The sequence below is a fragment of the Desmodus rotundus genome, chromosome 9, assembly GCF_022682495.2.
Source record: "Desmodus rotundus isolate HL8 chromosome 9, HLdesRot8A.1, whole genome shotgun sequence".
Lineage (NCBI taxonomy): Eukaryota > Metazoa > Chordata > Mammalia > Chiroptera > Phyllostomidae > Desmodus > Desmodus rotundus.
Genome location: NC_071395.1, coordinates 52,024,044 through 52,050,202, shown reverse-complemented (window position 1 = coordinate 52,050,202; position 26,159 = coordinate 52,024,044). Strand labels below are relative to the sequence as shown.

General features: G+C 50.2%; 1 protein-coding gene and 1 non-coding gene across 3 annotated transcripts in view; both read left to right on the top strand.

Moving 5' to 3' along the window:
* Positions 1-11,335: 11,335 nt before the first annotated feature.
* LOC112305280 (small nucleolar RNA SNORA71) lies at positions 11,336-11,470 on the top strand. The gene has a single exon (XR_002974809.1). It is a non-coding gene; the product is annotated as a small nucleolar RNA SNORA71 (small nucleolar RNA).
* Positions 11,471-13,260: 1,790 nt separating this feature from the next.
* BIN3 (bridging integrator 3) overlaps positions 13,261-26,159 on the top strand; it is a 40,619-nt gene continuing 27,720 nt past the window's right edge. Inside the window, exon 1 of one of the 2 annotated variants that reach the window (XM_024560908.3) lies at positions 13,261-13,337. In XM_024560908.3, the coding sequence (XP_024416676.1) occupies positions 13,330-13,337 (8 nt within the window). In that variant the 5' untranslated portion in view covers positions 13,261-13,329. The remainder of the gene's footprint in view (positions 13,338-26,159) is intronic. The other variant, XM_053911307.1, reaches the window with a different exon arrangement.

Here is a 26,159-nt window from a genome sequence, read left to right as displayed (position 1 = left end):
CCTGAGGAAATATGCTGATTCCTTTATTTATTCAATAAATATTTGCTGAGGGTCTGCTACATGAAACATATTCTCCTAGGCACTGAGGATATAGCAGTGAACAAAAAAATTCCTCTATTCTCAAAACTTCTGTCCAGGGCAGAAACAGCTTAAAAAGAACATATTGTGTGAGTCTTTGATCTGTGTTATGGAGAAAATCACAGCGGAGTGAGACTGGGAAGGGCTAGGGTGGTTGTTACAATTATGTGTAGGGTGGTCCAGGACAGCTTCACGGGAATGGGGCCTTTGCACACAGACACAGGAAGTGACAGAGAGGGCCATGTGGATATCTGGCTGAGAGCACTCCTTGCAGAGGGGACAGCGAGTATTGAGGTCCCGGTGATGTTGTTCTTGGACTGTTCAAGGAGTCACGTGGAGCCAGAGTGGTTGGAAAGAGGTGAGCAAGGGGGTCAGCCACCGGAAGAGGTCAGAAGCATGCATGACCAGATCCTGGAGGAAACAGACCAACCCAGAAGTTGGAAAGTCAGGAGAGGCCCCTAACCCCAGGGGAGAGCCTGGGCTGGGGCTGCCAGGCCATAAGCCAGGTGCTCTCTCCCTCTGCCTAAGCTGCCTCTCCTGTGAGCCCTCAAAGTACTGCCCCCTGCCTCTGCTTGACTTCCTCATTCACCTGATGCAGTCTTCTTAACCGTTCTTTTATGGCCTCTCAGAGGCCAGCTTGGCTGAGGAGAGACAGAACTGCCTCCTTGGAGAACCACAGCCTGAGAACCCTTTCTCTTCCTGTTGACATTTGCCTGGATGCCAAGTTCCTTAATAAGATGGATGACTCTTCCTGTTGCCCAGCCTCAGAGTGGGAATCTCCCTTGGCCTCATCTCTCAGAAACCGCTCCCGCAAAGCCAGCTCCCTCCAGTCTGGGGCTGGATTGGCCGTGTTTCCTGCCTCGACAAAGGGCTGGTGGATGGCCAGGTTCCTCCAACATGGTCATATTCTCACCTCCCCCCAACAGGCCTGGAATATGCAGGATGGGACATTCCTAAAACAACTTGGTCCATGATACTCCTTGCCAGAAGCTTCATTTCCCTGGACGGTTGCAAATCTTAGTGTTGTAGCATCATTTCTATAGATTTATCTAAGCAGTTTCATTCTGGGGAAGAAAAATTTCTTCCTCCCTGCCCCCCCCCCCACTTTTTTGGTCTTCCACTTCATGTCTTTCCAGAAGTCCTCACCACATGTCTGCCTTTCCTTGGCAACTTAGCATCCTCCAGAGTTGCTTCACATCTCATTCATTCATCCACTGATTTAGCAAAACTGTATTACAGCAGTGCCCACCCCTTGAGGGGGGGCAGGCAGTACAAAGATGAATGTAAACAGGACACAGGCCCTGTTCTCGAAGATCTTCCATTCTGTCAGGGAGACACATAAACAGATAATTTCAACACATCAGAACTTGGTGTCACGTGATGGTGGTCCCTGATAGGAGAGACCTAAATCAGATCTGATGGGAGGCAGGGGAGGGGGAGAGACAGGGGTGAACTTCCTGGATGATCTCAGATAGTTGTCTCCCAGGTCCCACAATAACAACGAAGTCACAAGCTAACAGACCGTGTACTAACAGTACATGCTAAGCCCTGTGCTAAGGCTTCTTTGTGAATTATCCCATCAGACTCCAGGTCTACCCCAGGACACTCGCCTAGTGGCCTGTGGGGCTTCTCATGCATGTGTCCTTTCCCCCGAAGAGGAAGAGAAAATCCGAGTGGCCCACAGGCCCCGGGAAACAACATAGCAGCTTGGCATCTCCGGAGACTGCCCAGCTGGCTTGGTGGAGGTTGTCCAACCCAGATGACACTTCCCTGTGTTACATTCTGGTTGCTTCTTCATGCTATTAGGACAGACTTTGTCAGGGATGGGGAAGGGGTTTGGATGGGGGCTCCATCTTCTGACTCTCCATGCTCCTTGCAGAGCATCCCTCTGCTGACCATTGTATCTGATCCTCAGCCCAGACCTGAGATGGTGAGCTGACGGGAAAAGCCCCCCACATCCTCTTCCCTGTGGGCCCTTAGAATTTTATTGCCACAATTGCAAGCCTGAGCTTTCCCCTCAGCCCACCCACCTGCTTCTCCTTTGCTGCTGGTTGAAGAGCTCAGGCCTCTCAGCCAAAGACCAAGTCTATAGCTTCAGTCCCAGCATTGCCTTTCTCTCTGTGTTAGACCGTGAGTCAGTCTCGTACTGTGGCCAAGCCTCTATTCTCCCATCTGTACAATGGGGTCAATGACCTGCTCTGGGAGGCTGTTGAAAAGACCCACCACAAAGTAAACTTATGAAAAAGAGCTATTTATTTCTGACCCAGAAGCCTGGAGAAGACTGCTGGGAGATGCTTCTCCCTTCCAGGGGTGACTCGTCTGGGCAGACATTCCAGGCAGAGCTAGGAGCAGGGTCTGAGCTCTTCTCACTAGGCAAGGTGAAAAAACCACAGAGAGCCCAGATGGCTCTGAGGTGAGGATCCCAGGAACGATCCCATATTCACTGTTGGAACGATCCCATATTCACTGCCTTCCGGGTCTGTGGGCACTGAAATCTGCATCCACTGAGGACATGTGCTATCACTTAGTAGTACGCCCGTGGGCTCCCTGCATCAGGGGTTAGGAGACCCAGCTTCTGGTTTTGCCTCTGATATTAACACAAAGCTGTTAAGTTGGCAAAGTCACAGTCCCCCCCTGGGTCTTAAAGTCCCTGCCAGGAAAATGAGTGGTGCTAGTGGAAGATCTAGACAAAGAGTCCAGGACCGTCACTCTGTGTTGGTGAGACTCACCCTTTGACCTCCCAGCTGGGAGGCAGAACCAGGACCCAGGAGGGGCAGGATGAGGAGGAGGCCTCTGCTTTGGTCCTCCTGGTCCCAAACTGCTTCCTGCCACTTGGAAGGGCCAACCTCTCTCCATCCCTACAGGCTCCCTGTGGCCTCTGTTCCCTGACTCCAGTTCCTCTGGCCTGAGGCCTTGGGGTAAATGTTCTCTAGCTGTGTTTGTTTCTTGGAATGTGTTTTTTTAACCCCTTTTCTCTCCTGTTTGCCTGAAAAGTGCGTAGAAACAGATACATAGGCAGGTCTCCTGGTTTGGGGTTCTATTCAACCCAGATTCTCTCAGCAGTGGCCTGGGGTGCTCGGAGGGGTCAGCCTCACACCCATGGCCTATTAGGCCCCAAGGGATGGCTGGCTTCTAGAGGGGAGCACTACGCCATCAGGGCCTGGAAAGCTCAGAGGCTCTGCCTTTGGGTCTGTCTCCACCCTAAGAATTCCTCCTCCGTTTTTGGATTTAATCCCAAACCCACCATCTGAGACTCCTCCTCTCTTTCCAGGACCTTGTCTCAGAAGAGGCCTCTCAGGAAGTCCTGGAACCTCATTCCTTCTTCCCCATCCCCAGCCCAAGTGGGCTCCTCCCCATGCTCCTCCCAGCAGGCTGCCTGGAACCAAAGCCCTTCCCTGCTGGCGCACCCTCCTCCCTTATCGCCAACATCACCCATTCATTCCAACCCTCACCCTACTGGAGCGTCTGCTGGGTTACCCAACCTCACCTGGGTCAAGCCTGTGTCGGATGGCTTGAGTCATTACCTCTATCTCCTCCCAAACCTTCCAGGTCCTGGGCTTGGTCTGGTTGAGCAGGCTGGGAGGGAAGGTACCTTCCCTTCCATGTACATAGCCTCCAAGGCCCACAGGCCTCCTCAGACCAGGATTTTCCTGCTATTCAGCCTAACTTTGTCTTCCCTGGAACTATAGCTGGGGGCTGCCCTCTGTCCTTGGCACTATAGACTCCCCATCACCAACTAGATCACCCAACTGGAGAGATGCTGTCCATCTCTGCACTGCTCCCCCCCTCCCTGGCCCTGGTCTGACTACTCATGGAAACCTGGACACGGCAGCTAACCTCACTGGGTCTCAGTTGACCTATCTGTAAAATGGGGATAATGATACCCCCTTGCCTCAGACAAGACACTAGGCCAGCTAATTTCCTGAGGCCCCTTCCAGTTCGCTTGGTTCTGCTCGTCCTCATTCCCTTCTCTTCCTTACTCTTAGAATACCTCCTCTGCACCCATCAGGGATTTTAGTTCACTGAGTCCCTCTTCCGCCTGCACCAGCTCTCTCCTTTCCATGTCCTCCTACCCTCAGGTCTCTGTAGGCTTTCTTGTGAGAGTCACCAAATGAGTGCAAGAAATCCCTGAGGCCAGGCCTCCAGACAAATATCCCCCCCACCAGGTTCAGGTCACCACTCCCCTTCTCACTCCAACCCCTGCCCTGCCCCTCCCCCCATTATCCAGGGAAACCCAGGGGTTAGAGAGCAAAGCCCATTGTCCCCCCAGGGATAGAAGTCAGTCTCTGCCCTCTGTTCACACAGCCTCCTGGAGCTGGCAAGCCCTCAGCAGTCCCTTCTGCATGCAGCCCAGGTTGCCTGGCTTCTATCTTTGTGTGCACCACACACACACACTCAGCAGCCCTACTCAGTTCTCCTACAAGCACAGTCTCTCCTGCTTTCCCTCCCCCTCTCCAGTTCTCTCGCTGCAGCATGCTCCTAGAACACACCCTCCCAGCCCACCAATCCTACACACGCCACTGCGCTTTACAAGCATCAGCTCCAGAATTTCCCACTTCTCCACTTGCTCCTCCACCCCCAAAGGGTGGGTCCCTGTCTGCCCACAAGACAAAGAGGCCTTGGCATCTCCTGCCTTGGTAGGAAGGGTCTTCAAGGCTCCTCCCTAAGCCCCTCACTTCCCTTTCCCAGGGAGGAAAAGCAGCCCAGGCCCTCCACCCCAGCCCAGGCGCCCCTCCCAAACATCTGGTGAGAGGGCAAGAAGCAAGAACTACAGGCTCCTTTCCCAAGACTCTTAGATTTTGTACCAAAATGCAGGGTGTGCTTCTGTTTGCATTTTTTTTCTGTTTTCTTTCTGAAAATAACCATGAAACTATCATTTCCTCCCACTGCCTTTTCCCTATCTTATTTGGATTAGCAGAGTTGCTGGGAGAGGTGGTTTGGAGCCACGGACAGCCTCCTTCTCTGGCCTGGGTCTGGAGGACTCCCAGGTGGCTTTCAAGCAGGTGCCACGACATGGATGCTGGGTCCCCCCCGGGAAGGGAGGGAGCACAGATGCTGAGTGTGGTGGGTCCAGGCAACCCCCCAGTCAGAGACTTCTGGGAAACCAGAGTTCTGCCCAGCCTTGTCCCCAGGTTGCCAAATACTGGGAACAACTCTGCCCTGGTTGTCCCTCGGAGTAGCTTCTGGGCATGGGGGAGGGACCAGAGCTCGGCCCCCTTCCACGGCTGATGGGAGGGGTTGCTGCAGCGGTTGCAGACTCTCAAAGCTAGGAAGGGGCACGGATTCAGAGGAATCTGTTCTTATACAAGAAGGGAAATGGGGTGAATGCTGGGGGGTATATTTCACCTTTTCCATTTTGTTTTCATCCAAAACCTCCTCCTAGTCAGCCACTCTGGGCATCCATGCTGCCCACCAGGCAGCAAGCTTCTCAGTAGTCAGGTCTGGGGTTGGGGCAGGTAGATCAGAGAGGCCCCCAAGGAGCCTGCGTGCACTCCACCCAAGAGCCTTCAGGGTCCAGCCCGTGATCCTCATGACTTGCTTGAGACACTGGGTTGCCCCCACCCTCCCTGGGCCTGGCCGTGGAGGTGCCAGCCTGCAGGCCCCAAGCCCTGTCTGACACCTCAGAGGAGTCCAGAGACCAGGCCCATGGGCAGAGGGCAGAGCAGTTAGACTGGAGGGCGGGCAGCCCGCTCGTTCGCCCTGACAGCACTGCTGCAAGGTGCGCATCCCACAGGCTCGGAAAGGACCCGAGGGAGGGTCGGGGGGTCCAGGAAGTGGCAGTCCCCTGCAAGGTGAGGGATGGCTGAGGCCGCAGGCAGGCTGAGGCCTGGACGGTGCCCAGACTGTGGCAGGGCCCTCAGGGCAGGGGTGTTGGTGACCCTCCCTGCCCCTTCTTAGCCTCTCCACCAAACCCTGTATGTCTTTGTGGGGGATTCTTTACGGCTCAGTCCAGAGGTGCCGTGGGCCAGGGCTAGAGGGGCAGCTGGTCTGGCCTGAAGGGCACCACTGGTTCCTCCCACACAGCAGTGAGACCCTCTTTACGTGCCCCCTCCAGCTGGGTGCCAGCTTCTCAGTGACACCCATGGAAGGCTGGAGTAGTGGCACTGGGTGGGCCAGCTGCTGTGGGAACCTCACCCCTTTCTCTGAGGGTCCTCGGCTGCCCAAAAGGCAGAAGTCTCAACACAAACTCCTCCCCTACCCCACTGTTCTTCCAAACACATTCAACCCACCCACCCCCATATTCTTGCCTCTTTGCCCCCAGCAGTACCCTTCTCCTCCCCCACTCCCTGTACCAGGCTCAGCTGCTGGGCTATTTGGGGCTCCGGCCGGCCCTGTGGTGTAATCAGTGCCCAGGGATAATTGCCACCTGCCCTGCCGGTGTCTGGGGGCTGTCTCGGCCACAGCAGTGGGGGGTGGACATTGGGCAGCCAGGTCCAGAGGAGGTCAGGCCAGGGCAGTCCTCCCCACTCCCTAGATTTGCTTCTCACCACGCGTGGGACCTGCAAGGATTTCCCAAGAATGCCATACTTTCTTGGGTGCATTGCTCACCTGTGGGACACCCTGTGGCTTTAGCTGAGGACAGATGGCTATCCCAGCCAGGGGACAAATGTCCTGAGGCTCTCTATCACCCACAATTAGCTCAAAACCTGACCTCCCATGCAACCGTCTGATAGCAGTGGGCACCCCTCCTGGCTGCAAGCTGACCTCTGGGCCATGCCACAGCTGGGCCATGGGCTTTGTAGCTGAAAGGACTTCAGCCCCACTTTCATCGCAGGCTTTCCTGCGGTCGAGGACACCAAGCCTTGTTGTCTTCCTCTGGGAGGCAGCAAGGGTTAATGAGATGCCCTGTGAGAATGAGTAGACCATAAACGGCAGCTCCCTCTAGCATGCATGCCCCCTTCAGGTACTTTCTTTTCTACTCCACAGCAGGTCAGACAGCCCGGGGTTAAATGCTTATCGCTTTCCCTTGGCCAACTCTATGACCTTGGGCGATTGGTTCAGCCTCATCTATAAAAGTTTCCTCATCTATAAAAGAGATCGCCAGAGCTGCCTCATCAAGTTCCTGTGAAAAATACGTGGTCTGGTACCTGTGAAAGGCTGCGCACTGTGTAAGGCTGCAGTGGTAGTGATCGTCGTGGGGAGCTGCAAAGGGCACAGAGGGGGGTGGGGAGCCCCGAGGCCTCCTGCAGGGTGTGCGGGAGAGCGAGGTCTGAGGAGACACACCAGGACTGATGGGACAAACCACACAGCTCCCTCAACACCTCGACAGCCTCTATGGCGGCTCCGGCCCTAGGGAGTAAGGGCGACTCCTCCCAGACCCCTCCCAGTGGGAGGGCCCACTCCTGCCTCTCTCCACCTCGTTTGCTCTAAGCTTTTTTCAACCCCATTTGCCACATCAGCTTTTTGAGGTCAGAGAGCACCAAACACCTGTGGATATTTTATTTTTGAAAGAGACTCAGCAACAGCAAAATCCAGATGAAGTGCTTTGATCTCGGGAGATGCAGAAATAACCTTGCTGCTTCTTCTGGACTGTCACCGTCCAAAGGCTATGTGTCCTAATCCTTGGGATTCAGACAGACACCCACCAGTGGCTTCCAGCTGAAGGGCCACTCACATAAATGTCTCCTTGCCAGGGTGAGGCAACGTTGTGGGGAGGAGGAAAGGGCGGGGAGGAAAGAACAAGATTCTCAGGTTGTCCTGTCCCGGAGGCAGCCCAGTGCCATCCCTCCCTGCTTCAGTGTCCCCAGCAAGGCACCAGGCTCCCACCCCTGCCACCCTGACCAACAGGCCAGACTGGGCGAGCGCTCTAGCTCTCCTGACCCGGCACCTTGCATGGCAGGAGCAAAGAAGGCCACTTTGGAAAGGAAGGTGGCCCAAAGCATTAGATACTGCCCCCTTGGGGATGAAGAGGAAGGGATGATGTTGAAGTGTGGGATGTGGGAAAGTACCATTCTCACCTGCAGGAACTTCTCAACCCCCCTTCTGAGCCCTGAGGTTCCAGCACAAGGCAGAAGTTCTGAGCCACCAACCATTCCCCCACCCCCACTCTACCCCCCCACCCCACCCCCACCCTGCAGCCCAGGTACCAGACCCACATCACAGCCATCATGGCCTCCGTGTGCTCCCCCTCATCCTTTTCAGCTACCAACGCCCCACCTCAGGAGCCACAGCTCCAGTGACTGCCTCTGACTCCCCCTTCCCAGGTGTACCCTGGACCGGCCTGGAGAAACAGGCTACCTAGAGCCAACTGAGAGCCCAGGAGCACTGGGCTCAGTGCCCCTCCTGCCAGTTATCTTTCCAGTGAGGGCCAAACTGCCAGGGGGCTGCCCAGCCTTGACCAAGCAGCTGGATGGGTGCCTGGGACGCATGTCGTCCAGGGGGATTGTTTTCCCTGCTGGGTGTGCTCGCTCTCACACGCGTCTCCTCCCTGGCTTCTGTGAGCTAATCAGGGAGAAGGAGGGGGAGGAGGGGGATGCTGCTTGCCTTCCCCGTTATCTGCAGCAATCCACGGTGACTAATGCTCCCAGTTGGTAAAAAGGCAGTGTAATCAAAACACTTTTTTTTTAGTCCTTTAAGTTAGTCATTCTCCCAGAGTGGAGGAAAAAAAAAGCCCACAGCAGGCACCATGAAATGCAAGCTGAGAGGCTCAGGCTGACGGGGGAACTAAAGCATTGGCCATGGCAGCTCCCTGTAGGTCGGAGGCCCAGGCCCTCCTCCTTGGACCCTTGGCTGGCCTTCTCCCACGCCCTCATTTGTTCTTGCTTTCCCCCACACCTTGGCTGTCTAACCCCCGAAAGACTTCATGCCAAGTGGGGGCCTGCCCTTTTCTCTCACCCTGCCAGGTGCTGCCACCTGCTGGTCCTGAAGTCCCCAAACTGGAGGAAGCATATAAAAGTTCCCGGGATGAGGCCAAGCATTGGATTCCTCCTTAGGTGACTCAATATGTGCTGGCCTTCCCCCTATGCCCAACCCAGCCACTGAGTGCTCCGCTCCCCCGGCTACATCTCTCTGCTGGACTCTGACCCCGCTGGGCCCTGACAGAACCATAAATTGTCAGGAGCCTCAGGAATCATCAACGAGAGGTAGTATGCCATCGTGGCAAAAAGCATGAGAGGGGAGCCAGGTTTGCCCAGATGGGAGTCTCCATCCCACCACTTATTGGCTGTACTTCAGCTCCTCCACACCGATAAGGATAACAGTACCTACCTCACAGAGTTATTGCAAATATGAAATGTGAACTGCTTAGAATAGTGCCTGGCACAGCCCAAGTGCTCAGTAAGTAACAACAAAATACTGAAGTGGAGTGCATACCATAATAGCCCATTTACTTGTCCAAGGCAGACATTGCTAATCAATCACAGAACTTCCCCACCGGTGGCAGATTCCTCAGATCCTCAACTTGGCGCTCCAGGCAGCCTGTGAAAAGTGATCTGAGTTGGCATATGGGATCTAATCCAGAATCTACATTACAGCCAAGGAAGATGAGACCCCAAGGAGAGAAGAGACTCCCTCAAGCTACATGGAGGGAGAGCCAGAGTCCAGATAGTATTTCTGGCCCTCCCTGCTGCTTGCCAATCCAGCTTCTGATGTGCTACTTTACCATGGCCTCTGAGCCATCAAAGTGGGCTTCCCACCACAGGAAAGTCTAACTCTGATACCTTCCATCTTCTCCCACCCTTGCTCCTCTCCCGTGTCCTTGGCCCGGGCTGCCCAGGCAACTGTTGTTCTGAGACATCCTGCTGAGCAGGCATAGAGCAGAGAGAAGTGAGGAGTGAAACCACAGAGAAACCTGAGGGTCCAAGTCCTCATTTATGCTGCAGGGGCCTCCTGGAGGTAGAGGCATTTTGGGCTGCAAGAGAGCTCAACCCATTGATTCGGCCCCTTCACATTCAGTCCCTCTGCTCTCAGCCCTCAGGCTCTAAAGAAGTCCCTAATGGTTCAGGTCCACTCCTGGAACCCTTGCACTCAGCTGATTAGAAGTGGACATGGTTTAAGAACCAGAGGGTCAACCTCTGTGTGGGGAAGGCTGCAGGAGGGCACCTATGACAAGCCCAAGATGAGGACCATTGGGCACACCAGCTTACAAATCTCTGAGTGAAAAGTTCCAAGTAGAGGTCAGGGGTCTGGTGGCAGAGCTGGTCCTTCAGCTGCTTTCCCTCTGGTCAACAGCTCCGTCCCCTGAAGTAGATCTCTGCTACCCGCACACTCTTTCACTGCAGGCTCAGACTTCCAGGGAGAAAGCAAGTACACAACAGGCCTGAAAACAGGAGCGTCCACCTCTGCTCAAAGCTCCTCCACTCTCAGCTTCCACTTAGAAACCACATTTGTTCCCTTCCCATCCCTCCCCTGAAGGGGTGGGATCAACCTGTAGGGTGCTGTCCTCTGGTTCCAAAAAAAGAAAGACATCCTCCCAAACCCGGGTCTGGAGACGCCGAAGCTGAGTTTTCCATGATAGTGAAAGGTGTTTTTGTGTCCTTGTGCTCACCTCCCCAGCACCAACGCTACATGAGAGGTCAGGCTCACAGACGGAAACCAGGTCGCCGGGACAGGAAGATGCATGACCATCCATCCTCAGGCCAACACACCTCAAGCTGAGCAAATGAGCGTCAGATAAGGAGATGGAGCTCGACTCATAGCTGGCACTTTCCAGACAGACGCCTGGGAGTCTTCCCAGTACCTGACAGGTTCTGCTGGCTACATGAAAGGCTCAGGCTTAGAGATAAGAAGCACAGCCCCAGTTGGGCCTCAGGCTGAATCCTTCCCTCCCAGAAGGTTTATGTTTGGCTTCAGGGATTATAGATGATACCTGCTCTGTTGGCTTTCCTCTCTGTTCAGGCCCCTCCTTACATGCTCCCCTCATTCTTCTATTTCTTGTGGGCCTTTGAAGTCAACAAGACCATTGACTTGAAACATCACAATGTTCACACTACGGTGGTGTTGGGCATCCATTCATCTTCTAGGTGAGAGGACCAAGACCCAGAGAGGGATGTGACTTGTCATAGTACCAAAGATGGAACTAGAGCTCAGGATCCCCCTAGGCTCAGACTAGAGCTCATCATTTTTGACCTATGGGATGTGTCTGATACCCCCTGGCCCTAGAATAGACTTTCCCTGGGATATGGCGGCCTGGGCTAGTGCTTTTGGAAATGCTTTAGCACTACAGAGCAATAACTAAGGGAGACAGTATGGAGAAAGGAAGGAGCAGGTGGGAGAGCTCTCCACGGGTGCTAAAGTGCCAGGAGGCTCATACAAACAGCCCAAGTGCATCTGAAAGTGATCGCAGGCTGCCTGTGCCCTGGTAATTGATACCACAGGGAGAGGGACTGCTGAAGCGTTTCCCTGTGTTTGGAGGGTCCACCCTGTCCCTGCCAAACCCTGGAACTTTCATGTAAGTCTTAAAAAAATAAACCACGAACAACACAGCACCCTCACCCTCCATCTACCACAACATGAGCAAGGCAGCAAGGACTGTCCCTCCCTTTGCCTACATGCTCTGCCCTGGCTGCCCTTTGGAGACTTGTCCCTGTCCTCTTCACTCTTCAAGGCTGCTCTAGTGCTCATTTTGGCCTGTTCCTTGAGCAGTAACATGAAGCTGATCTGTGCGATACGCTTGGAGGCCCTCTAATGGAAAACCTTTCAGGGATGTCCAATCCACGGCCCGCAAGCTGCGTGCAGCCCAGGATGGCTATGAATGTGGCCCAGCACAAAATTGTGAATTTACTTAAAACCTTTTTTTTGCTCATTAGTTTTTGTTAGTGTTTGTGTATTTAATGTGTGGCCCAAGACAGCTCTTCTTTTTCCAGTGTGGCCCAGAGACACCAAAAGGTCAGACACCCCTGCTCTACTGAGTCAAACTCTGGACCCTCAAGAATGGAGACAAAAACCACAAATGAGAGAGTACCTCCTGTGGGCAGTCCTCTGAGCTCTCCTACTCCCCGGACGGAGCCCTCTTCCTGGCCCACCTGGCCCTGAGAGGTCAGAACAAATTATACATGTCTTCCGCTGTAGTTCATTGATTTAGCTACTCTCCAAGCAGCCCCTATAGCATTTAGACTCCATTTGAAGAGTTCCCAGAGGGAAGGCCCCTGGAGGCCCAGCAGTTCCCTGCACAGGCCTCACTGCCTACTCCTCTCACTTCTAAGGCAAAAAGGTTCTTGGAGGTGAGGTCAGCATGCCCCAGAAACCCCAGGTGGCTCATGAGCGGGACAAAGGCCGAGTTTTGAGTTTGGGAGACCCAGGGCAAGTGAGCTGCTTCCCTGGAACTCAGTCCTCTTCATAGTGAAGGTAAGTTCCTTCTGCCTGGACCCTCCCAAACCCTCATCTCAGATTCACCTGGCTAGCATGATTCCTTTTCAGGACTTGTCTTACACATTGGCTCCTCCCCGAAGCCTTAACTAAAGCCCCTTGGGCAGCTTGGGGTGCCGGGGGTGGTGCTTACAAGTTGCCAGAGCTCCTGTTCTTTCCTATCATCTATTTCTTTTTCATGGATATATCCTTGAAGTCACCACAGGGCCTGCCACATTGTAGGAGCTCAATGAATATCTGAATGTGGAGAAGGAATGGGACCAGAGACATCATTTGGGCTCCGCAGAGGGTTGCGCAGAGGGAGGGCTGGAAGACAGGGAGCAACCTTCTTTGTCCTCTTGTGTTGAGTACATCCACAGAACATTCCAACCTGAAAAGCACCTATTCTATTTATATTCAGAGCCAGTCCTGTGACATCTTGGAGGGAAGAGATCCATTTATTTGTTTGTAACAGGTAACGGCACATTGGAAATTTAAGAGACAAAAGACCATACAGTGAATATGTCTCCCTCGGGCTCCCCGCCCCCGCCCCACCCCCCCCTCCCCCATTGGTTCCTAGGCCCTAAACAATTACTGTTACTGTCTCTGAATTAGAAACCTCTTTACAGACAGAAAAGCTAGGCAATAACCAGGTTAAGCAACACTTGTAGTCAGCAGAAAAGAGTTTACAAGTCAGTGTCGAAGGCAAAAAAACGCGCCCAGGGAGCCTCCCGCCCCCGTCCCAGGTTGAGGCTGGAGCCCCCAAACCAGCACGTGAGGGTCGCGAGCCAGAGTATCTCCCGCGGAGGCCAAAGGGTTAACGCACCGGGCCCCGCCCTCTCAGCCGCCTCTTCCGGGCAGAGGGGGCGGTGTTACGTCACTTCCTGGAGACCGGCTGAATCCGGAAGTGATCCCCAAGGACCGAGTTGCTGTGGAGAACCCAGGCTGCAGGGCGAATTCGGAACCATGAGCTGGTGAGTGAGGCCCCGCGGCAGGGCCACTGGAGCCCCAGGCCCGCGACGCGCCTTGCCCTGCGTCCCTCTGAGTCCCCTCGCCCGCGCCGCCCGCACGGACCCTCCGCCCAGAGCAGGGCCCGACTGGCCCCGGTTCGAGGGTCGTTCGAGTGTCGTGCCAGTGTCCTTCCCCCGAGCTTGCCGGCGTCTCCAGCTCTCGGCCGGGAGGTGGGGCCGTGGGTCCCGCGTGTGACTCGTTAACTGACTCTTAAATTTCCACGGGTCCTGTCCTCTGCCAGTTGCTCCAAGTGAGGGACTTCCCTGTTCCCTTCTCTTTTACGTACCGTTGAGGTGGAGTGCCTGCCCTGTGGGTACTCTCCACCGCTCCTACCCACCAGAGCTGTGGCCCTCAACTCTGGTAGTCTGCACCCCTTCCCTGATCAAAACCCACTTGCTTTCAGATGACTAGCCTTTGCACCACTTAAGTGTTTAAAGGACAAAACTTGCTTCTCTTTTAGAGGGGTCCAGAGTCAAACACCCACACCCCACTCCCACAATAGGATTGAATTAATTTTAATCATTTCCAGGACCATTACCCAGCCCCTGCTGTCGGTCTAAAATAGAGGTAGGTAAGCTTAAACATCCTGGAAACTGTTATGCCGTCAGAGAAGAAGCCAGGGAGGCTTAGAGCCGTAGTCAAAACTCTAGAGCTGGAAAGTACGTCACTGCAGGACTATACAACATTTGGCTGTAGTAGACACTTCATCATGTGTAATGGTTAACTTATTTTGTAAGACTTAATTTGCCCAAAGGACGTTACTTCCTTTCATGCCAAAGCCCTGTATATCCACAAACCCAAACCTCGGGGGATCCTAAGTGTGCTGAGTACATGGACCCCAGAGGGTGTACAAGATGAAGCAGCCGTTTTTGGAATCCAGGTTTCGTTAGTGTGGAAAACATGTGGCCTATTTCTTTGTGCCAGGTACATGCACAATATCTAGTTATGGTGAAGGAGGGTGGTAGAATGTCCTTCGGGAAGGCTCTTGCAGGCTCACGTCTGGCCATCAGTGGAGACTATAAGCTCTGGCCACAAGTAGCTGCTGTCCATCAGTGTCAAGGACAGCTCTCTAATGTAAAATTTAAGCAATGTCTGTACCTGCATCCCCCCTGCTGCTTAGAGGAAGATTGACGGACAAATGCCAGACCATAGTCCTTAGCACATGGAGGAAAGCCCCGAGCAATGCCCTAATAAGCCCCAGCAGGAGCTGCTCCTTTCCCTCCACCTTTGCTCCAGGAGGCCCATGGGGGCTGGGGCCCTAAAACTCTAACTCCCCCATCTTGTTATAGCCTAGTTAGCGATGGGCAAAGTGGCAGCCCTTCCCTCTCCTAGAGAAGTTATTTCCTTAAAGTGTCAGCCTGGGTCCCCTGACCTTGTGATGTAGATGTCCCCTTCCCAGCTGCGTATTGAAACTTTGGTTCTCTCACCTAATTTTTCAAGCTAAAAAGCAGAAAGTGCAGATACTTCATATTGCTTAGATTGGAGTTTACAATTAAAAAAAAAAATCAATCTTTCCTTCACAAATCAGAGCAGAACAGAGCCCACTAAAGGAAAGGGATTCTCTGGGTGATTTGAGGCACACTCTTTCCACCCATTTTGCAGAAAGTTTTTTTCTGAAAAGCTAGCAGCCTGTTTCCTAAAGCCTGTCAAGTTGAAGAAAATTGAAACTGACAACTAGCTGTCCAGCAAAAGCTGCGATTTTTATCCAGTAGAATTAATTTACCCGTACATGCACATCTTGGCACCTCCTTGGAATGAGGGTCACAACCAAAAGGGCAGCTTTGTCCCTCAAAGCTGAGATTCCTTTCTCTTCCTCCTGAGAGGGCTTCTACGTCATCTCTTGCGTAGACCCTGACCCCCTCTCCCTGAGAGGGGACCAGCACCGGCGCCTGGGCACACAATTGCACTCAGTTCCTGGCTCAATGGCTGGCAAGGGAACCGGGGCTGGATCCTTCTGATTCACTCCTGGAGTGGTTTTTCTGCTCCCAGAATGAATCCACCCATTCATCCGAGACTGGAATTCTCAGTGGGGGAAGAGACCAGAGTGACGTAGGACCATCATGGGAGTTTGATGCCCAAGGTCAAGTTCACCAAGCACATGGGATATGCCAGCTATCATTGAATAAGTGCTAGGGACACGCAGCCCAATGGTCCCCAGAGGGTAACCATTGTTCTGGGTTTTCAAAATGTCACAGTGAGAAATGTCCAATATTGATGCCCTTTGCACACTGTGGACTTTTCATGAAGAGTGAGCGGCCTTTGTTCTTTGCTTCCTCTGTGCATGCAGCCTGCCCACCCCCTGTTTGTTTAGTGGGTACCTACCACCATCCTGTACCATCTCTCTCTCCATTCATCCACCCAGGCACCCGTCGCCTTTCAGCAAGGTGGTCCAGCGATGTGCCCTGCTAGGAAGAAGGCATTTGGTGTTCACATCCCAGATTACTGACCCAAGCCATTGCTTCTCTCTCTCCCCTCCTCTCTCTGTCCCCCTCTATTTGTGTGTGTGTGTGTGTGTGTGTGTTTATATGGGTATGGAAGGAGAAGTATGTAGAATTAAGAACAGTGACCCTAATCTGTCTGATTAGGGTGTGTAGCCTTCCCTGCAACCACACACCTTGATGATTTTAGGCTTAAATGACAAGGAAAAGGAGGACTGGAGGAAATCGTCCTGTACCTATATGTCCAGGAGTTTGACTCAGATAAGGGACGCGAGAATCCGAGCAGTGAAGTTTGACTAGGAGTTAGAATGCTGAGTTTGGGTTCTGGTTCCCTCATTCACAGTGTGGCCCGGCAGGCATGTAACCTTCCTCTGTCTTGCTTTCTCCAGCTGTAATGTGGAATGGGTAGTCCCAGCTGACACTTTGTTGCCCAAGTCTGTTGAGAAACAGATGTAGACTATGCAGGCATGGTTTTTTTCCAGCTCTTCTGGGCCCCTCTACCTCTGTCTGCCAAATAATGGTATTTCTTGGGGTCCATTCTCTCTCTCTTTCTCTGTTCTCACCCCATATACCCATATACCCTCCCCATCACCTTCAGGCTAAAGGCCTTACTTTGGGCCATGGCTTAGAAGGCTCTTCTGAGTGTGGCTGTCTCCCTGTAGCCCTGTGTCCAAGCTCTCCCTGGTCTCTCTTGCCTTCTGCCTGAAATGCCTTTACTCCCCACCTCCACTGTCCGCCATCCCCAGGCCAACTTCTACTCATCGTTCAAGAGTCAGGGCAGGCTTCACCTCCTCTGCTGAGGGTCTTCCCTGAAGGGGCCCCCACACCCTGCCAAGCTAGGTTGAGTGCCCCTCCTCTGACCCCCATTAGCATCTGTACTGAATTATTGGTTTACTTGTCAGGAAACCCACTAGTGTATGAGCTGCTGGAAACAGGGTCTATCTCTTGGTCTCCACTGTCTCCCTAGTACTGTTCCTGACAGTCGGTAAATGTGTATTGAATGTATGAATGAGGACTTTTCTCTCATTTACTGACTTGCCTTAGCTCAGGAAAATTTGTAAGATAAAAACGTGGAAAACCTACAAGCCACTTCCTGAAATGAAGAGCCCCTAAGAATGCCATTGTTAAATTGACTGGTGGGAGAAGTGGCTTCCAAGACGCTGTGAGGCTGTCTCTGAGTGTCCTCTCCCCCCGTCTACGGCCCCCACCAGCTGCTTTCCTGCTGCACTTCCACAGCACTTCTCCTGTGACTCCCCATTCTGCCAGGTGTCACAGGTGTGTCCCTCTCTCCCCTGAACACTGCAGGAGAGCAGGATCTACAGCTTCATCTTTGTGTTCACATGCTGTCTTGGGCATGGTAGGTCCCTAACAGGTAACTGTAGGATGAAATGAATGGAGTAAAGAAAGAACAGCAGACTGCTGGGTGAGACAGGACACCCGTTCAGTTTCAAACGTTACCTCAGTGTGGCTGTTTTCCCTCTAGCATCGCCATGGCTCTCTCACGTTGTAGTGCTTTTAGCTTCTCAATTGCTTTCCCTTCCATTATCTGATCTCATCCTTGCATTTACTCTTTGAAGTGCGCATTCAAGTCTTATTATCTTCCTTTGACAACTCACTAGAATTCTGTTAGACTATACCTGGCAGAACTAGAACTAAAGCCCCCATCTTCTGAGTGTTTTCTCTGCTTGAACAGGAACAGCAGCAAAGTGGAAGACCATCGTCAAGCTGCTTGGGTCTCAAAGGAAGTTACTTGACTTGGCTGGTACGCAGTACCGCTGTGGGGAATGAGCTGTAGGGAGTTGCCAGTTTTCACACATCAGGCGATAGATAAAGTCCTATTTACTGCTGGCCTGCAGGCCTTCTGGACCATCTCGGCTGCTTCCTACCCTGGGGCCTCCCCACCTGGGGCAGCCGTGCCATTCACACCTTCTGTGACTTTGGACAGACCAGGCTATATTCTAGAGAGCGCGGCAGTGCCCGGAAGGTGGAGACCCTCTGAGGAGGCTCTGAGGTTCTGTATTTGAGACACTGCTTTGGGCACAAATGCAGAACACCTCACCCTTATTTTAGCTGTCTGAAGGGGATGTCTGCAGATGTTGGAGTAGTTTGAAAGTCAAGGATCTGGAGTCCCACAGCTTCTGAGTCAAAGGTGTTTTCTTATGTGTTATACTCTTTAAGTAAGTCTATTGAGATGGCTTTAGAGTTGGCAATGAGGCTATTAGAATTGTCTTCCCAAACACATTTTTGGGGCTAATCCATTAAATGGAGCCCAGTGTAGTGAGTGTATTGCACATAGATCATGTTCAATAACTATTTGTTGGTTTAATGAACATGGAACATTTGTGATGCAATATTACAAGGGCCTGTGCTTAATGTCAGGGGACCTTCAAAGATTATAAAAATCGATGCCTATCTTCAGCCAGCGTGTAGTGGGTGCCAGGGACTCACAGGATAACAGTGGGTCTCCGAACGTCGGTGTAGCATCGTCAAGAAAGGCTTCAAGTAGAGGATGGGATTGTGCCTTAACCTGACCTCCCTTGCAGGCACCGTTTCCGTGCCTGCGAATGAGAAGAATGGTGGGAAAAGGTATGTGGGGACAGAATGCGTCACAAGGGTCTGGAGCAGACGGACAGTCAGGAGGCCAGTCTGGGTTTAGTAAATAGTGACTTGGGTAAGAGGCTTTGTTGCTGAGAGGTGGCACCCTAGTTGGGGCCACCTTGTAGTGCTGTCTGAGGAACTGAATTTGAGCGTAGGCTTTTGAAAACTGAAGGTTTTGAGCAGGAAAGTGGAATGGCGAAAGCAACGCTTTAGTGAAATTAATTGGGCAGTGGTCCACAGGCTAGCTCAGAAGAGGGAGACTGGAGCCAGGGAGGCTCACCTGGCCAGTGGCTTCCAGGGTATTTTGACTCCAGTTTGCGGTCAGATGTACCTTTGCCATCACAAAACACACACACACACATTTACAATTGAAGTTAAGTGTCACACAATAGATGCAGTCCAATAGTTTTTATTGTTCTGTTTCATTTTGACCCCTTCAATTGATTCCATGACTAATTTTAATATATGTTTACAATGGACTAATGGAGTTTTAGTGGGGTAGCAGTTTACATGATCGGCGAGGGGTAGCTACTTTACGTAGACCTAGTTTGGAAAACTCTTATCTAGGAGTGTATTACAAATGCTCAGACCATAAGCTAACATCTGTGACTTAGCCAGGCTGGAGACAGTGTTGTTCATTTGGTTGTTTTTCGTGGATTATGATAAGACATACAGAAGGGACAGCTGTAGCAAACACTGCCCATGTTCTTCATAAGAACTGATTCCATAGAGTTGCCAACTGTCGATCACTTTGAAAACCCAGGTAGACAAAAGCTTCTACTGAGATGTTTGGTTTCTTAGTAATTAGGGGAAAACAGATTAAACCAACAATGAGATGCCATTTCACAGATCAGACTGGCAAAAATTTTAAGGACCAGCAGTGCCCAAATATCTGAGGCTGAGGAGCAGTGGGAACCCGCGTCTACTTCTGAAGCTCTGAGGGGCATCAAATGAGCCCCCGTTTTGGAGATTCGTTCATGCAGTACTTCCCACAGCTGGAGACGGACCCGCCCCCTCACCCGGAGAAACTCCTGCATGGGTGTGACAGGAGACGTGGGCAAGGGCGCACGGGTGTGAGTTGCTTCGTTGTTTGTTGTTTTGTTTTGTTTTTGCTTCGTTGTTTATAGATGCCCAGCCTATAAGGCATGGGTTAAAAAAATGTGACTTTTTTAACATAATGAAATATGTAGTATGTAGGCAAAAGAATGAGGTAGAGCTATGTGTATCAGCATGGACAGATCTCAAAACCTAACACTGAACATAAAAAGCTAGTTTCAAAGAGATACATTCAATATTGTACTATTTATATAAAGTCCAGACCTTAAAACAATACTACATTGTGCTTATAGATATAGACTTACATAGTGAAAGTATGGAGTAATAAGCACTACCTTCAGGGTGGAGGTTGTGTTTAGGGTAACAAGGAGGAAGAGGAGGGAGTGGAATCCGGCTGGAGCCCTCTGGGAGCTTCCCCAGGATCTGGGCTGTTCTACTTAAAGAGCAAGAATGGCTGCCTGTGAGAATGTGACAGCGCTAGGTGGTGGGCATATCAGTGTTACCTTACATACTCTGCAGTTTCTCTAAGTGTTCACAGTGTTTTATAACTCTTGCCATGCCTGGTCTGGCCAAGCATCGTGACCAGGGCAGACATCGCTGTTCCCAGTGGTAGCATTAGTACATCCCTCAGCCAATAGCTGGGGCGGCCTGGGGAGGTGGCTGGGCAGTGAGTTTCTGTCTCAGCCCTCTTCCCTCCACCTCCTGCTTTCTAGCAGCCACACCTTCAGCAGAGAGAAGGAAGAGTGAAAGCTCTTCTTAAGGCTGGTGACTGAGAGACGGAAGTGAAAATGAGATTAGAGATGCAGCCTCAGAAGCTAAACAGCTGGGCTGCTTGCTTTTCAGGGTCTGTCCAAGCCTAAACCACTGCAAGCCCCTCAGGATGGAAGGCGGGCCACGGGAGGCTTTACTCTGGCTTGCTGAGCAAGCAGGACACATCTTTCACCTCAGAATGCCTTGTGCTTCCCCTTCATAAAATGTGGAAACCCACTTTCTACCTCTTCCTGTCGTAACAGGTTAAAATGAAAAGAGGTCATAACTTGTCTGTCAGATGTTAGGAGTTTCTTAAAGAGTGGCGTGGGGCAGAGGTTGGGGGGAACAAAAGTAGAACTTTAGACTGCCTCTCTAAACTGCCTTCTTCTCTTTTCCTGACATTTAGGTGCTCCATCAGCCTCCAAATTTCTTTCACAAATCCCTTTACTACTCAGGAGGAAGTCACCACTCAGTTTTAGGCAGATAGAGCAACTCGGGCCTGGCAGTGGTGCATTCTGGTGCTGGGACTGCTGCTTGCCCCGGAAACAAAAAATCGTTTCAGGTCTTCCAGCCATGCTTACCACTGTGCGATTTTGTGCAAGTCACCTTTCTGGGCCTCAGTTTGATGATCATCATCAAAATACCACCACCACCATCTGTGCAACAAATATTTGCAGGCACCCTTATCCAGTGGGCTGTCTCTTGTGTGAAATACAGGAACGTACCACTGTAAATGGACTGATGAATCAGAAGCACCAAGCACAGAAACCTACCATGGCAGATACTCAATATGGTCACTTTGATTACATGATTTCACTGAACGTTCTGTGATTCATTCTGTCTTTACTTTCAGAGGTCAGGCTGGGGAGCAGTGGGAAGGAGGGGTCATAGCTGAGTGGGGTGGTTGTTCTGGTCCAAGTCACAGAGTCATGCCTTTTATATTTAAATACACACGTACCTCCTCAGCCTGTGGCAAGTCAGGGTAATGTTCTGTGTGCTCTGGTTTTGGATCCGGCTAGTTTAGGGAAAGGACTGAGATGGGGCTGGACAGGCTATTGGCATAGGCACTGGAAATGGATCATTTGCAGCTCAATTCATTTCCCATTCTGATGGGGTCTCTCACAGCCTTGCCCAGGGTGAACTTTCGTTGGCCCATTGGCATTGTGGCCAGCTGGCCCTTCAGGGAGGATGGCATCCAACAGCAGCTGTTCCACCGGAGCCAGCTGACTCTCCATAAGCCCTGCCTGGCCCCGGCCCTCGGTTTTCTCTCTCTGATTGTCAAGGTGGTGGTAGCCTTGGTAGGGCCTCAGACTAGACAAGGCAGTGACCCAGGATCAAGTAACAGAAGGCTGGGGCGAGGAGGGCTTGTCCTTCCAGCCTGCAAAAGCTGCTGCCTCTCGCCCACCTTCCTGCTCTTGCCCAGACAGTGACTCAGGCCCAGACCACTCCCCCGGGAGCCAGGATTTCAGCCACTATCAACTGCCGCCTACTCTTTGCACTGTCCTCCCTTCATTCTCACCTCCCTCCCTTCCACTCCCCTCTTGCCCCCCCCAGAAGTGTGGTCTTTACCCAGCTAAAGACCTCAGAAAGATAGAGGTGGGGCAGACTGAATCATTTCGGGGCTTTTTCGATTCCCAAGCCAAGCTCAGGCTCATTCACATTCAATAGAAACAAATTCTGGAAGCCAAGTGAGGACTAGGGAAGAATATGTAGGTTTTAGCTCCTTTACACTCTTCTTTGTAATGGGAGTGCATGTCTCTCCAAAGAGGGCAGGGCTCAAAGGATCTGCTGGGGTGACCGGGGATCCCCACCCATGTGCCATCTGGGCCTGCCTCTTGTCTTTCTGCCTCTGCAGTCGAGGGGTGGGGAAACCAAAGATTGAGAGAGAGGCCTAGCAAACTGAAAATGCAAAAGAGCTGTTTTTGTAAATAGAAATTACACAAGAGCAGGAGTTTTTTTGGAAAGGTTTTACCACGACAGAATTAGCCAACTGGCATCATGCTGCTGATAGAGATATTTACTGTTTGAAAAAGTATATTTGTAGCTTTGGAGAACATCCTGTTGACTTTATTGTGAAGGAAAATAGAACCTTTTTTCCCCCTTTTCCCTCTGTACACATAGAATTTTTTTCTTCTCTGAGGTGGGGCATGTTGGGGGTTGGAGAAGGGTAGGGTTGAGAGAAATGTTTTCTTCATTTTGCTGCTGAAACCAAAATATCCCTTCCCCTGCCCTCTGGTGCTCATATTTGTGGAAAGGGAGGCAGAACCATGGAAGGAATCCTGCTCCAGGGGCTGGGAGCTCGGAGCCCTCTTGATTTCTTCCGGAACCCAGAGGTTCTCTGGGGAACAAACCCTGTCTTCTCTCTGGACCTCTGCTGACCCACCCGATTCCAAGGGGAAAACCCCAAGGAGAGCTGGGAGGAGAGGAAACCAAAGTCCCAAAGCCCCATGAGCCTGGAGGACCACCAGCCTCAGCCCCACAGCCCCAGTTGTGCCAGGGCCACGCTGCTCTCAGTGTCTCTAGCTGCACACTTTCCAAAGCAGCTGTTTCCCCTGCGAAGTCCCTGCACTCCAGCAGGCGACTAGAACCCCAGGCTTGGCATCAGAAAATCAATGAGGAGAGGCCAAGGCACTGGTTGGGTATTGTTGCTGTTCCCTGTCACTTGCCCCTTGCCACCTTTCATCACTTCAGGGGCACAGAATCTGATCCGTCCATTGTAGGGCCTGCTACAGTTTCCTGGCTGTTTCTCTGGCAGAGTGGAGCATATCTGCCATTTGTCAGCCTGAGAATAAACCCAGGAGACTCTCCTCCTTTTGCATTTTGTCTTAGGCTCTTTAAAATGTTTTCCCTTAACCCATACTCTGATAACTTGACCAGGCTTTGCTGCCAGTGCCAAAGACCAGCTCTGTGTTCCTGGTCTCCACTGGACGTACTTCTCCTTGACCCCAGCTGGTTCCTGAGGTGGCTAGTGATACCCCTTTTAGCTTTTATTTTAGTAAGATAAAGACTGGGAGACCAAAAACGATGATATTATCTTTCTTTGTTCTTTATGTAGCCTTGTGTAAGAATAGCTTTTTACAGGAACCTTGGAGTATGGTATTTTATTGGGCTCTTGGGGCAATGTCCCCATTTTGCTCATTCATTCAGGGTTTACTGTGTGCATAAAACTAGGCTGTAAGCTCCATGAGATCATAGAATGAGAAACTGTCTTGTTCATCCTGATACCCCTTGAACCTAGCCTAGTGGTAGGCATAAAGGAGGTTGAAAATAGCACTGTGCATAGTGTAGTGCTTACAGGAGTTACAAAGAAGCATAACATTCAGTCTTTGCCTTTGAGGTGCTTATGTGTCATAATCAGAAAGCAAGATGCATACACATCAAAGTTAACCTGCACCCAAGTAGCGTTTACTTCAGTAATGAAAGGATGGCTCAGTCTTAGGAAAGATACTTGATAGTTCATAATGATACTGGGCCATAGGCGGACACACTGGTCACCTAAATGCATGCTGACAAGGCACTGATATAATTCAAAAATCCAATCTTTGTATCTGTTAGTAAACTAACAGATTGTTAAAATGTCTTTCTGTTAGGAACAGAAAGACATTTTCTTACTTTCAGGAGGCTTTCCGGCTGAAACCATCACCCTCTTTCACATTTAACAGTGAAAGATGATTAGACTTGAAGCGTTATTACTAGTCAGAAACATTTTTTCTATAATTTCTAGCCAATGCCATAACACAAGACAAGAAATAAGTATAAAATGTTAGGAAAGAAAGGGGAAATGTCATTATTTTCAAATGATATGACTATCTACTTGGAAAACCCAGTTAGTTTTTGTTTTTGTCTAGGTGAATTTCTTAGGCTCTGTTGGTTAAGTGTGTAGGTGTGGTGACTGGTTTATTTAACACCCAGTAGCTTTCCTGTGTATCAGTAAGATAAAATGAAAAAGTGAATGCAATTTATAGTATAACCAAAAATATAAAATTTCATGGAATGCACCTAAGACATGTGTAGAGCTAAAAATATATGTGTTACTTTGAGGTCTTAATATTTAACCAAATAAATTTGGAGGGCCTATATATTTAAAAAAAAAAAAAAAAAAAAAAACTAAGGCTAAATGACATAAGAAAAAGACTAGAATAAATGGGGAAAAAAATGTTATGCCACTGAAGGAGCAAATATAATGCCTTTATATAATGCAATAACACTGATAAAATGATTTTTCAAAGAAAGATTATTTTTTAAATCATGTCGATATAATTGGCTTACCATATACTTAAGGCTCTGAATGGAGTAAAGATTTAAATGTACAAAAATAAGTCACTAAAATTCATATGTAATTGCAAGGGACACAGAATAACCAGAACAGTATTGACAAAGAAGAACAAAGATTCACACTTCCCGATCTCAAAACTTACTACAGATCTACAGTAATTAAGACAGTGTGGTACTGGCCTAAATATAGACATGTAGATCAGTGGAATAGAATGGAGAGTCCAGAAATAAACAAGAGAGAGGACCCCCCCCAAAACCTTGGAATTATTTTCTTCAGGGCAGGCCCCTTGCAGTACAGACTTCCCCTGCTGAGTGTTCTAGGAACCCATTGTATCAGTGTACCAGCTGACATTATCTTGAGAGGCTGCATTTAGCTTCAGTGAATTTTTTGGAAGACTCAGCACGTTTGCCCATTTCATGATGGGTGACTTACGAGCTCACCTGCCCACACCATGCTGAGTGTTAAGCAGTTTTTGACCAAAAACAGCATGACCCCTATGCCCCACCTTCCTATTCACCCAATCTCGCCCCAAGTGACTTTTTTTTTTGTTTCCCAGGGTGAGAAAAGTTCTCAAAGGGAAACATTTTGCAGTTGTGGAAGAGATGAAACAAAAAATGTAGAAGCACTAAAAGGCAAAAAAAGTTGACAAGTTCAAAAACTGTTTTGAGCAGTGGAAAAAAGTCTTTATAGTTGTACTGCATCAAATGGAGAGTACTTTGAAGGTGACTGAAGTTTAAACATGTAAGAATAAATACACAATTTTTTATAAATAAATTCCTGAGGGGTTTTGGGGGGGTCCCTCCTTTATGGTCAGTTGATTTTTAAGAAGGATACAAGGACAGTTCAACTGGGAAGGAATAGTCTTTTCAACAGTGCTGGGATAACTGGACATCCACATGCAAAGGAATTGAAGTTGAACCCTTACCTCACACCAGATACAAAAATTAACTCAAAATGGATCAAAGACCTGAATTTAATAGCTAAAACTATAAAGCTCTAAAAAGAAAAGATAGTGGTAAATCTTCATGACCTTGGATTTGGCAAAGAATTCACAGATACAATACCAAAAGCACAAACAACAAAAGAAAAACAGATTAGACTTCTTCAAAATCCAAAACTTTTGTGCTTCAAAGGACACCATTAAGTGAAAAAAAGAAAATCACAAAAGAGAGAAAATATTTGCAAATCATATCTGATTAGGGACTTGTACCCCCAAAATATAAAGAACTCTTAAAACTCAATAAAAAAAAGAAAGCCCATTTTTAAAATAGGCAAAGGATTTGAATAGATGTTTCTCCAGAGAAGATAACAAATGACCAATAAATACATGAAAGATGCTCGTCATCATTAGTCATTAGAGAAATGCAAATCAAAGCCACAATAGAATAGCCCTCATATACACTAGAATTGCTAAAATAAAAGAAGACAGACAATGGCAAGTGTTGGTGAAGAGGTGGAGCAGTTGGAGCCCTCCCATGCTGCTGGTGGGAATGTAAAATGGTGCAGCCACGTTGAAGAACAGTCTGGCAGTTCCTCGAAAGGTTCAACACTGACTTAGCATATGGCCCAGCAGTTTCACTCTTAGGTATATATGTCCAAAGGAGATGAAGACATATATCCACACAAAAACCTATTCATGAATGTTCATAACAGCATTATTCATAATA